The following is a 14,101-nucleotide window of genomic DNA, read 5'->3' as shown; positions in this document are numbered from 1 at the left end:
TCAATCAGTTTGTTTGCGACTCTCGTGTGGTGTGTTGGTTTAAGGAAGTGCTCAATAAAATGTGTAAATTAATGGTTCAGTAATATTCGTTTTGTTGACTTGTTGTAAATAACCCATTCAAAATGGGAAAGAAATTAACAGAAGAAATGGTTATTGCCCGAACAAAAATATCAGATCTTTCAAAAATTAAAAGGTTGAATTGTTGGTGAGTAATAATAGGTATAAACACTAATTTTGGAATTAACTAGCGTGTTATCATTTAGAACATTAACCGTATTAATAAAATAATTTATTGCTTCCAGGGGCAGTGAACTTGAAGATGTGACTTTATTGAGAAGAATGCCCTCAGTTGAAGTGCTGTCTTTAAGGTAGGGTTTGTTTTTAGCGCACATCTAATTACAGTTATTTATTATATAAAATCTCAAACAACTTTTACTTTTTTCTCGTTGTTGATCATTACATCTTGCGTAATTTAATGTTAAACAAGTTATGCACTTAAGCAAAATATTTGATTGATTTATTGTAATAGTTCTGTTAACACTATAAATTAATATTACTTACACAATCCTCTGCTACACCAAGAGAATTTTAAAAAGATAAAGAGCTTATTTTACCTAGTTCATTGTTTGTTCTTTTTATTTGCGATGCATATTATGTCATTTCCTATATCATGTCTATTTGTTTCTGTTTGTTGAATGTTTGTTAAAAATTTCAAATACAGTGGAACCTCGATTATCCATCAGGGCACCGGACCAGGGGTATGACGGATAATCGAAAAGATGGATAACAGAACATTAAAAAAATTAAAAGTTCATAGTACAACTCTCAAATTTTATTTGTGTTTTGTTTGACAATATAAGAAGGATTTGTGTATGTGCAATCGAACCAATTAGGTTCAAAATATTCTAAAATCTTTGTTTTACTGTTGCTTCACATTTTGCAACGGCTGAATTTCTTAATCGGCGTAAGATCATGCTTATTCATTGCTTCATTGAGAATACCACTCGATTGTTGCATGTGTAATGCAGCGTTTCTAGCTTCTTTACTCAAATCTAGCTTTTTCTCCAGCTTCTTCAAATCTGTGTCAGTTGCAATAGTACCATCGACATCGCCTCCATCAGTCTGTGTCAGCTTCTGAATCTGTTGAAATTTCAATGATTTCATCAACTGTCAGCAATCGATAGCCATTTACATCCTCGTCATAGATTAACCATTAGTTTGGCTTATCGCAATGCTCAAACAAAATGAATTGATGACTTAATTTTTGCTTATGCAGTCAATAAAACTTATGTATGGACCCTGATGGTTAACAGAGGTGACGGTTAATGGAGAGACAAATAATCGAGGTTCCACTGTAATCAGAATTATTTACAAAATTCGTGTATCATAAGGGACCCAAAAGATCAAAGGAGAATCATGGACATCAATAATCTTCAAAGATCCCCTACACAGACACCATAAAATTTTCTATTTCTAGTCTAACTGCATGAGCTGTCACCCTGTTTCAAAGGGCACCTATAGCGTATAATATAGCCCGATCAAAGAACAATCTGACCCAAAAAAAATTAAAGGAAGGATGAAAATTTGAAAATAGGTAGTTGAAATTGTCTATTATTATATAAGAAAAATATGCATTCAAAATAAGACCGGAATTGGATAAAATGCCTAATTCTAAACAACTTTTGTCCTATAGAGTTTTTTCGCTAAGTCAATACTTTTCGAGTTATTTGGGAGTGAATATGTTCATTTTTAACAAAAAAAAAACATGTTTTTGGACGGTTTTGCGGAGATAACTCAAAAAGTAGGTATTTTATTGAAAAACATATTCTTAGCAAAAATATAGCTTATAAAAAATTGAAAAAAATGGTGTATGCATGAGGTCTGTAGACCCAGCAGAACTAGAGTTGTAGTTAATGAAAAGTAGGTTCTTCTTCGACAAATTCCAAATAAAATATTTCAATGTGAAATTACCCAAAAACGGAGCACTTTTCGGGGAAAATTCATTTCAACTTTTTTAAAGTATTTAAAAAAGGTTTATTTTTGTTTTAATAAAAAACTTTTAACATTAAAAGTAAGTGAGTTATGCTCAAAATATTGTTGGTCCCTTTTATTTTTCGGTAAAAAAATCACGAAAATCACCCCCTAATTAGCATCACAAATAAATTTTATCATTACCACTTGACAAGTTACTTTGCTTATGTATTATTTATATGATCTGTAAGTTTCATTGGTTCAAAGTGCTTATTTTTGAAAAAGCTGTAGTTAAAATGGCTTGAACGAGTAACTAATCACAAGGCAAATTTTGAACAGCCACAGCATAACCAATTTTTGTCTAACAAGAAAACAAAAAATCAGAAATATTTCGAAAAGCAAAACGAACATTTTATTACTCTTTGAGATTTTTGGTATTACTAATAATTTTTAAGTTAAGTCCATAAAAAATTCCATTTTTTTCAAAATTCAAGTTTTATTTTAAACCCAATTTTTTTCAAAATTGAGTAAGTACTTTGAACCAAGGAAACTTATAGATAATATAAACAATACATAAGTAAAGTAACTTGTGAAGCGGTAACAATTAATTTTATTTGGGAAGCTAATTAGGGGGTGATTTTCGCGATTTTTTTAGCAAACAATAAAAAAGACCAGCAATATTTTGAGCGTAACTCACTTATTTTTAATGTTAGAAGTTTTTTTTTAAAATCAAAAATAAACCTTTTTTAAACACTTTAAAACAGTTGTAATGAATTTTCCCCGAAAAGAGTTCCGTTTTTGGGTTATTTCAAATTGAAATATTCGATTTGGAATTTGACGAAGAAGAACCTACTTTTCATTAGCTACAACTCTGCTTCTACTGGGTCTACAGACCTCATGTATACACCATTTTTTTTCAGTTTTTTATAAGCTATATTTTTGCTAAGAATATTTTTTTCGCTAAAATACTTACTTTTTGAGTTATCGGCGAAAAACCATCCAAAACATGTTTTTTTTGTCAAAAATGAACATATTCACTCGCAAATAACTCGAAAAGTATTAACTTAGTGAAAAAACTCTATAGCACAAAAGTTACTTAGAATTAGTCATTTTATACAATTTCGGACTTATTTTGAACATAAATTTTCATCCTTCCTTTATTTTTTTGGAGGTTTTCGTAAAATTTTGTGTTCCCTGATCGGGCTAATATAGCCATAGGTCTCGGTTATACAGAGTGAGTTTTTTTATATGGAACGCCTCAATTATTTCGGAAACGGATTGCACTATTTTTATAGGTTTTGTGAGAGTGAGTAATGCAGAGAGTCTTGTAATGCAGCCATTGCAGCCGATATTATATTATGGTGGTATTTATATTGTTGACAAATCTTCTGTTTTCTGCAAATCTAATGATCTTTCTTATTTAAAGTGGAACTTTCGGAGTTATTGCTACATTTATTTAAACAATTTTTTTTAAACAAATTATAAAAATATTTTTTTGGTCCGGATAGAGATTATTTTAGGTTTTTTGAATCATTCGGAACAAAAGAGGCTTTTTCTAATTTTTCTCTAAAGTTGATTGTTTTCTAGTTATATCTACACAAATTAAAACTAAAATAAAAACGAAAAATGACGATTTTCAAGGCTTAAAAACGCAAGTAAAAAATATTATTTTTGAAATTACGATGTACACAAATTCAAGCTCAAACCTTATTCTATTAGTTCCCGATAAGTATTTTGAGCTTATTTAATTTTGAAACATTGTTTTTTAAAACATAAGCGCTTTATTAAACAATATTAAAAGACAATGTTTTATAATAAAACATGCCAATTTTTATCGGGAGCTGATACAAGAAGATTTTAACTTGAATTTAAGAGCGTAGTCGCAAAATTTAGGGCCACTGCTTTTTAAATGCATTAATTTTTTTCGAATCCTGAGAAAGCTAATAAGTATTCTTGAAAAATTTAAACGCAGAATGAAAGATTACATTATTGCCGAGGGCCGAAAGTCCCTGAAAACTTCTATAATGTTTATTTTAATAAGTTACAGTTGATGTAACATCCCTTACAAATAAGGGATGAAAAAGAAGAGACAATTAACAGTGATTTTTAATTTCAAATATCTCATTCATCTTGTTTATTCTAAGGGACTTTCGGCCCTCTATTAGAACGTAATCTTTCATTCTGCGTTTAAATTTTTCAAAAATACATATGAGTTTTCTCAGGATTCGAAAAAAATAAATGAATTTAAGCAGCATCGGCCGGAAATTTTGCGCTTACGCTCTTAAGCACTTTTCGTTTTTTTCTTACAGTGTTAATTTGTTTATAACTCGAAAACGAGTAGATCCCGAGATATAGAAAATGATAGTAGTTTTAAGCTGCTTTTTTAGATTTTGAACCCATGCATTTGTCGGCTCCCAGCTCCCCATTCACTTACCACGACTAGTCACCATTTGAACTACATTTTTAAAAATTCGTGGAAAATACCAGCTTTTCGAATATGTGAAAAGATTTTTTCTACGGACAATATTTTTAAAGTTATTCTAAATGTTTATAAACTACAAAATTTCAAAAATTTGGCATTAGGATTTTTGACTAAGTAAGTACATATATAAAATATTTTTTTTTATCTTTTTTTAATATATTTTGATAGTATCACTCTTCTGTCTTCTACTTTCATTTGGCATACGCAGAATTGCCCTATCTTCATTATTTTCTGCCTTACGTTATTGCAAAACAAAGGTCTCTGGGATAAACAAATAGAATAACTTTTAAACTAATTAATTGATCGGTTTCAAATTTTAAGGGGTTTGTTAAGTACCGCAATACCCAACTTTGGGTGAAACACTAAAGTTCTTTTAGTAGAGGTTATTAAGACATAACGATTTTCACTTAGTTTGCTTTTCGAAGCAAAAAATTGACTTTTTAACTTTCAAAAATCGGCATTTTGAAGGTTTTTCGATGTTCTAAAAAATTAAATTTTGTAAGTTTGTGTCAACTATTTAGCTTTTTAATGAAGTGCAAAAAATCGAAAATATCCCGTTTTTTTGTACTAAATTATTAATAATTAAAAATAGTACGTTCTTTAAAGGTAAAATATTGCAAAACCTCTAAATTTTAAAGAACCGCTTGGATTGACATGAAATTTGGCGTACACATAGCTAACAAGTCAAAGAAAAAAAGTGATATTGTGCTGATGTGTGCTTTTGCCCTAGGGGTGAGTTTCACCCCCATTTGGGGGTAGAAAATATATGTTCGAAATAAGTCCGGCAATGGATAAAATGACTAATTCTAAGCAACTTTTGTTCTATAAAGTTTTTTCACCAAGTTAATACTTTTCCAGTTATTTGCGAGTGAATATGTTAATTTTTCTACAAAATAACCACGTTTTCAGACGGTTTTTCGCAAATAACTCAAAAAGTAAGTATTTGGTCGAAAAAAAAATTCTCATCAAAAATATAGCGCGTAAAAAAGTGAAAAACATGGTGTATATATTAGGTCATTATACCTAGTAGAAGCAGAGTTATAGCTAATGAAAAATAGGTTCATATTAGTCAAATTCCAAATCGAATATTTTAACGTGCCATAACCAAAAAACGAAGCACTTTTTTGGGGAAAACTCATTTGAACTTTTTTAAAGTGTTTGAAAAATGCTTATTTTTGTTTTTAAAAAAAAATTTTAGCATCAAAAGTAAACAAGTTACTCTCAAAATAAAGTTGGTCCCTTTTTTTGGTAAGAAATCGGGAAAATCACCCCCTAATTAGCATTCCAAATGAACTTAATTGTTACCACTTCACAAGTTTTTTACTCGCGTATGTATTGATCATATGGTCTGTAAGTTTCATCGGTTCAAAGTCCTTATTTTTGAAAGAGCTGTAGTTAAAAGAGCTTGAACGAGTCACTTATCACGAGTGTATGCAAATTTAGAAACACCTAATCTTAACCAATTTTTGTCTTACAGAAAAACCGAAAAAAACAAGATATTCAGAAAAGTAAAGCTGACTTTTTTATTGTTTAAGATTTTTGGTATTTTTAACAATTCTTAAGTTATTTTGAAAAAAAGCATTTTCTTCAAAATAAAAATTTTACTTTAAAACCAAATTTTTTCAAAAATAAGCACTTTGAATCGATGAAACTTACAAATCATATAAACACAACATAAGTAAAGTAACTTGTGAAGCGGTAACGATTAATTTCATTTAAATTGCTAATTGGGGGGTGATCTTCCTGATTTTTTTTGCCAAAACAAAAGGGACCAACTTTATTTTTAACGTAACTTGCTTACATTTGATGCTAGAATTTTTTTAAAATAAAGCTTTTTTTAAACACTTTAAGAAAGTTGTAATGTGTTTTCCCCAAGAATGCTTCATTATTTGGATATTTCACATTGAATTATTCTATTGGGAATTTTTCGAATATGAACCTATTTTTCATTAGCTATAACTCTGCTTTTGCTAGGTATAGAGACCTAATATATATACCATTTTTTTCACTTTTTTATAGGCTATAGTTTTGCTAAGAATATTTTTTTTCGATAAAATGCTTACGTTTTGAGTTATTTGCGAAAAACCGTCTAAAAACGTGGTTATTTTGTTGAAAAATGAACATTATTCACTTGCAAATTACCTACTCGAAAAGTATTGATTTGGTGAAAAAACTCTATAGAACAAAATTTGCTTAAAATTAGTCAGTTTATCCATTTCGGGACTTATCTTGGACATATATTTTTTTATCCCCGAGATGGGGTGAAACTCACCCCCAGGGCAAAAGCACACATCGGCACCATATCACTTTTTTTTCTCTGACATGTTAGCTATGCGTATGCCAAATTTCATGTCAATCCAAGCGGTTCTTTAAAATTTACAGCAAAATCCGTGAAAGAATGTACTAAAAACGGCTCCGAACTCTAGGTAGGAAACAGGTAGGTTTTCATCCTATAGGTCAGGGGTCACCAATTAGTTTCTCTGAGGGTCCGTTTCGAAAACCTATGATACTTCCGCGGTCCGGATTTAATCCGGATTTAATGCTACATGTGTCTGGTTGTTCTCTGATTCGGTTACTGGGCGGATTCTTGTTAAAAAATATCCCCTATAAAGAAATCAGAAGGGTTCCAGGCGAAATTTTTGAGCAGATATTGTTTACCAATTTTTTTAAGAAATTCAAAACATCACCTTTTGCCCCCGAAAATATGTTTTTAGCATTTTCGGGTCATCTTAAACAACAAAAATGTTCTGTCGTTTTCTCAAAACTTGATAGATTTATAGTTTTAAGCGATTTAAAATCTGAAAAATGCGAAAATAGACATTTTCGAAGAATAAAAACTTAAATTATTATTTTTGCGGTTGTGAATAAATTGAAGTATAAACATTAAATTTCAAGATTCTAACGAGTAATCGGGGCTTGTTTTAATATAAACCGTTGTTTTTAGTTAATTATGCGCGTCCATTCGACCCTTAAGTCGCCGCGGCGGCGCGTTGCACTATACTTATGGTGCGTATCGCACTATATAATTTTTTTTTATATATGATTGGAGTAAATAATTAGTACAGTGGCAATAATTACTTCAATAAATAAATAAATTATTTAAAAACTATGGTTATAATAAATTATAAGATTTTAATAAATGTTAAGTATTTGTTGGTAATTTTTCGCATAAGTACGTATACATATAATATGTATGTATAAGTGCGACAGAGACGCACCTTAAAATGCGGTAGAGATGCACTTTAAAGTGCGACGCGCTCAGGTTTAAAAGTCGAGTGGAGACGTATAATTAACAAATAAAAAGAACGGTCTATATTGAAATAAGCCCTGATTACTCGTTGAGATCTTGAAATTAAATGTATAAACTTCAATTCAGGTAAATACTTGGCCACCTGAAAACTAATAATTTACATAAATATATGTTTTCAAGCATCAAAAATGCGTATTTTCGCATTTTTCAGATTTTCGCATTTTTAAATCGCTTATAACTCGAAAGCTATTAACTTTTCAGATATATAACCAAGAAATAAACCTTTTTTTGTTTAGAATTGCCCAATAAATCTAAAAATACATTTTTCGAGCCAAAAAGGTAATTTTAAATTTGTTTTAAAAAATTGTTTTTGTTAAAAAAAACTCTTCACAAAATTAAATTAACAGTGAGAAAAATGAGATTTTTTAATATGTATAACCTGTTTGAAGTTTGGAGTGAGTTTAGTGTAACTGATTTTCATTAGGAAGTTGAGATATTCATATATGTTAGATGAGATCTATAGGTTACCGATTTTTAATAAAGTTTATTATTGATAAAGCGACTTCGCACACATAATTTGAGCCACATGGAGTACACAATTTCATGGCCAAACATTTTCAAAATTGCCAAGCACTATATTCTGAATTTAATGGAGGTCCGGACAAAACTAGCCCACGGTCCGTATGCGGACCGCGGTCCGCTAATTGGTGACCCCTGCTATAGGTCTACAATAACTAAAAAAGTTGTCAGCTACCTGGATATTTCAGTGTCCTGAACATGGTCTATTTCTTGCTTATTTCCCTGGAATATGTTACTATCGGAACGAGTAGATAAATTTTGAACATCTTTAACAATTAAAATACAATTACCTATCTATAGTATACAGCAATATTGCCCATTCTATTGAACGGAATATTTATTCTTAATCAGTCCATTTCACAAGGATGAAAAAGTAAATAAAAATTATGCTTAAATGGTAGTTTTGGTAATTATTTTAATCTTCATTTTATTCAGATTGGACAACAAACAGTATTTACATAGTGATAAGTGATATGAAAATTGGCACAATCCTTTTGCATTAATAAAAATGAATTACGAATTACGATCGTCGATCTTTCTCCGTAGGGCATTGCAACAGATACGATGAATGTTAATGACCTTTATTAATAGTATCTTCATGTTTATGTCATTAAAAGTTGAAATCTATAAGCTGTCTAAAAGTTGAAATATTATAAAGCAATCGCATAATTAAAAATATAAAAACCGTTTTATTCTAAAGAACATAAAAACAACTTCAAGGAATTATTAACACCGTATAGATTTTATTATAAGATCAAAACAAATTAACCTATACTTGATGGATTCGACCGGTACATCGGTACGACGTGGTTCATTTTTTGATTTAACAATATCGGTTCATAACGTTCTGCGATTCCGATTCCCAATCGCCATTGTTCTCTCTCGTAACATGTTGTCTTCGTTCAAGCCTCTTTCTCTAATTTCCCTATGAATTCCCTCTATCCAGTTTTTCCTAGGTTTTCCTCTTTTCCGCCGTCCTTTCGGTGCATGTACTTGCTTGGGTAATCGTCTTCCATACGTTGTATGTAACCAAACGATCTTAATTGCTTTGTTTTTATATTGTCAATTATAGTATGCTTTACATCCATTACCTCCAATATTCTTGTATTTCTGATTTAATCTATAAAAACAAAATATTCCACAAGATCAAGGTATACAATCAATGCGTACCTACTTCCTGTTCTCACATTTTAGCTGATGCTCTTCTGGCAAGTGCATCAGCTTTTTCGAAGCCTATATGACCTGGTACCCATACCAGTGAAAAAGCTAGGACAAATAATCCCCGGACAAATAATTCTGGACAAAAAATCCCCACAAATTATCCCTGGACAAAAAATCTCCACAAACAATCCCCACAAATAATCCCCGGACAAAAAATCCTCACAAAAAAACCCGGACAAATAATCCCAACAAATTTTTTTGGACAAAATATCCCCAAAAAAATTCCCGGAAAAAATATCCCCAAAAAAATATCGAATAAAAAATCCCCAAAAAATATTGTCTATTTGTGATGATAACTGCTTGCCCTGTATATATATTCTTGATTGTAATGCAAAAAGACCTGTTCCCTTTTGGTAATTTAACGTCAAAAATATGTAGTCATCATCATCTTCAATGGCGTTATAACTCTTCGAGGGTCTTTGCCGCGTTTACTATTGCCTTCCATGTTTGTCGGTCATGTGCCACTATTTCCCATTGTTTCAGTCCCATGTTCTCCAGATCTTCTTTGACTTCATCCTTCCACCTTTTTCTAGGCCATCCTACAGACCTTCTCCTATCTGGCCTCTCCCCGAGTAGCTAATTTTAAAAGTTCCTTTATGGATTTATGTATGCACACAGATGCTTAATTACATTTTTTAAAAACCGGATATCCAATGCCCAGTTTGTTCCCAAAAGCACCAAAAAAGTCAAAATTATCGAAAAGCTTTGTATAATTTTCCTCGCGATGCGTGGCATTGGAATTAAAATTAGTGGAAATTTCAATTGTTCTGATACATACAAAATTTGATACTAATATATCAGCTCTCATGCACTAAGGCTGAAAAACATTTTCGTCAATTGCATTTACGGAAAAACTTTTAGAGAACTATTCAGCAGCAAATATTTCGTGGGGATTTTTTGTCCGGGGTCTTTTGTGGGGATATTTTGTCCAAAACAATTTGTGGGGATTATTTGTTCGGGATTTTTTGTCCGAGGATTATTTGTCCGGGGATTATTTCTGGGGATTTTTTGTCCAGGGATAATTTGTGGGGATTTTTTGTCTGATATTATTTGTCCGGACCCCACCTGTGAATGTTATGTTCCGAGAGTCTGTCGGGTTCGTGTCGACATTCCCACACTAGCCTTAGAGTGGGGTCCGGACAAATAATCCCCGACAAAAAATCCCCACAAATTATCCCCGGACAAAAAATCCCCGGACGAATAATCCCCGGACAAAAAATCCCCACAGAAAATCCCGGACAAATAATCCCCACAATTTTTTTTGGACAAAAATCACCACAAAAAATCCGGGACAAAAAATCCCCAAGAAATATTTGCTGCCAAATAGTTCTCTAAAAGTTTTCCCGAAATTTTAATAAATTTCGAATTCCAATTCCATGCTGAAAACTTCAAATTTTATATGACAAAAGAGTGTGAGTTTTTTCAAAAATAGTGGAAGATATGGGGAATGAGCTAAGGCCCCGTTTTCATGACAGGCGCTTAACGCGCGTTTTGATAACGCGCGATTACTACATACATAACACATACATAATTATACATATAACTACATACACTTTACTGAAGACCGTTCACATGCTAACGTGCGTTTGAGGTCATGCCCCGGCGCAAATTGATCCTAACCTAAGCCAGACACAACCTGCGTCGGCGGACTGCGTAGACCGTTCTGTGCATCCTACTATCAGTTCATGCGTTCGCAGGTCTCGCCTGGGAAAGTTTGTCGTCAGCGTACGCGTACAGTTTTCTTGTGCTTGGGACGGGTGACTCACCGCCAGATGTTAATTTTTACGTGTTTTTGTTTGCGAGATGGAAGTATCTGAAATGAATACGGATGGTATTTACAAGTATTTTCCAGCTAAGAGACCGCTTTGCAATTAAATGCTGATAACTTTATTACCAGCGGACCAGATAAGCAGCGATATATTTTACACTATCTTTATGAATAACATTTTATTGCTCTGTTGCATCAATCATCACTACTCAACAAGTTTTCGTTTATTCGTTTTAATATTTTATTGCAATAGTAGGGAATATAATATATATGATTAAAACAGTGAATTTATTACATGTTAATTATTTTTAATTTCTTGTGACGTATCTAATGTAAGTTTAGCCAATAAATCAAAGTTATGCGTTTACAAGAGCATATTATTTGAAAAATAAGGAGTACCATAATGTGTCTTAATTATAATCTCCTTTACACAGGTAAAAACATTGTTTAGTATGTATTTCTTAAATCCACACAATTATTGGAAAATGATTCATGGTATTTAAAAATATCTGTTAATGACACTGTTATCGACAAAGTCGATCAATTTCAAACTTGTCATCATATTAGACTTTTGTTTATCGTTAAAAATTAAATGATGGTTGTGAATTGTATTTTTTGTGTTATTTAATATTTTAGCAAAATACATAATCAGCAAAAATCACATTTAAAACATGCGAACCGTTTTTGCAATCACAATCAATGCAGTGTTTAAGTTATGCTTGTTATTATAAAGGTATGTAGAAATAAAATACTCAGAGTAAAATATTTTTTTATGCACCTGCTTATGATCAAATCAAATTCGATGTTTTCGAAAGTCATACCGCTACGACTACTAGGGACGTGTAAGATATTTTTAAAACGTTACTAGTTATAAGTACGGAACTACCGATTTTAAGTTGCCTACTCAATTCAGTAAATACAAGGATCAGATACATCAGTATTTTGTAATCAGTACCACTTAGAACCGGTATAAAAAGTAACCATTACATGTCCGCACTGATTTTGCGAACATGCGAACCGTTTTTGCCATCACAATCAATGCAGTGTTTAACTTATGCTTGTTATTATAAAGGTATGTAGAAATAAAATACTCAGTGTAAAGCGCTGGTTTCCTCGAAAGCGGCACGGACAAACTGCGACCGTAGCACTGCGATGAATTACGTCAGATTATGGTGAAAAATTCAAGGTTCTTCACTGCGGCAATGGAATGTGCAAACTCAGCAAGCGGTGGCTTCCAACGCATCCTTGGAAACCACTGCTATTATTTTGCATGGTACAGTTTTTTATGACGTCATTCATCGCAGTGTTATGGTCGTAGTTTGTCGGCACCGCTTTCAAGGAAACCAGCGCTTAAGATATCTTTTTATGCACCCGCTTATGATCAAATTCGATGTTTTCGAAAGTCATGCCGCTACGACTACTAGGGACGTGTAAGATATTTTTAAAACGTTACTAGTTACAAGTACCGAACTGTCGTTTTTTAGTTACCTACTCAATTCAGTACAAGGATCAGATACATCAGTATTTTGTAATCAGTATTTGTATATACTCAGTACCACTGAGAACCGGTATCAAAAGTAACGGTTACACGTCCGCACTGATTTTACCCGTCTCTATTCGTTACGGCGACAGCCGACGCGACGGTCGGGTTGGCTTGTGTTCAATATGCGGTGCGCTAGAAAAATAACTGCACAGGTCACCCGTCCCGCCGGCGCAGGTTGTGACTCGCTTAGGTTCAATTTGCGCCAAGGTTGGCATGTGAACGGTCTCAAGTAAAATGTATGTAGTTGTAATCGCGCGTTATAAAATGCGCGTTAAGCGCCTGTCATGAAAACGGGGCCTTAGCTTATTCCCCATATTTTCCACGATTTTTGAAAAAACACACTTTTTGTCATTTATAATTTTTTAGAGAACTATTCGACAGCAAATATTTCTTGGGGATTTTTTGTCCTGGATTTTTGTGAGGATATTTTGTCCAAAAAAATTTGTGGGGATTATTTGTCCGGGATTTTTTGTGGGGATTTTTTGTCCGGGGACTTTTTGTCCAGGGATAATTTGTGGGGATTTTTTGTCCGGGAATATTTGTCCTAGCTTCCCTTAGAGTTTACCTTAGGGCTTATGAGAGTTCCAACGGCTGCTGGGCTATTTTTAATATAAACTGTAATCTTCAAAGCTTCTTAAAATCTCAAAATACTTTCGTTTGCGCTAAATGATTTTCCAAGCATAGTAGACTCATAATTAATTTGTTTAAATGCCTAGTTAATTAGTTTAACCAAGACGTTCGCGTATATTATTAAAGCCTATTTAAATCGGTGTACAACAAAAGTGAGATCTCATAATTAACAGGTAATTACTCATATAACACAGAAGCCTGCTTTAATTTTATCGCCGGCGATATGCACCGTCCACTTTCTCTTTTGTTTTGGTTTTAATATATATTATTTTATGATTTGTTCGTGAATACTTTTATGGTGTTCAAACCGAATCATAAACTTTAACCAGAATTAATTACGAGATAGAAACCGGGATTCTATCTCGTCTGGCCATAATCGACTGGTTGGCAAGTTTCGAATCATAATAAACACGATTTCGTAGAAAGCAAATAACATGCGATGGTAATTGAGGAAACTGAAAAACTGGGGATATCCAGAAGGGGATACGTTAAAAAGAAATCACACGGAACGTTGGCAGATAAGAACTGAAGACGGGATTCAACGCAACGTGGAATAGCGAAATTTCTCTCAAAATTTTTTATTTATGATCCAGTTAATACCAAACCCTAATTTATCGCCTATTTATCCTATTTTTATTGTCATGGGGAGCGTGGAAC

At 32.6% G+C, this 14,101-nt stretch overlaps 1 protein-coding gene across 4 annotated transcripts in view; it reads left to right on the top strand.

Annotated features, from left to right (window-relative positions):
• The window catches only part of LOC126887205 (cilia- and flagella-associated protein 410), a 104,529-nt gene continuing 90,428 nt past the window's right edge, over positions 1 to 14,101 (top strand). For 3 of the 4 annotated variants that reach the window (XM_050654604.1, XM_050654603.1, XM_050654602.1), the window contains exons 1-2: positions 1 to 205; positions 303 to 368. In XM_050654604.1, the coding sequence (XP_050510561.1) occupies positions 123 to 205; positions 303 to 368 (149 nt within the window). In that variant the 5' untranslated portion in view covers positions 1 to 122. The remainder of the gene's footprint in view (positions 206 to 302; positions 369 to 14,101) is intronic. The other variant, XM_050654605.1, reaches the window with a different exon arrangement.

Source organism: Diabrotica virgifera, chromosome 6 (assembly GCF_917563875.1).
Source record: "Diabrotica virgifera virgifera chromosome 6, PGI_DIABVI_V3a".
NCBI lineage: Eukaryota > Metazoa > Arthropoda > Insecta > Coleoptera > Chrysomelidae > Diabrotica > Diabrotica virgifera.
Note: the sequence above shows the minus strand (reverse complement) of the source record. Positions and strands in the feature narration are given on the sequence as shown.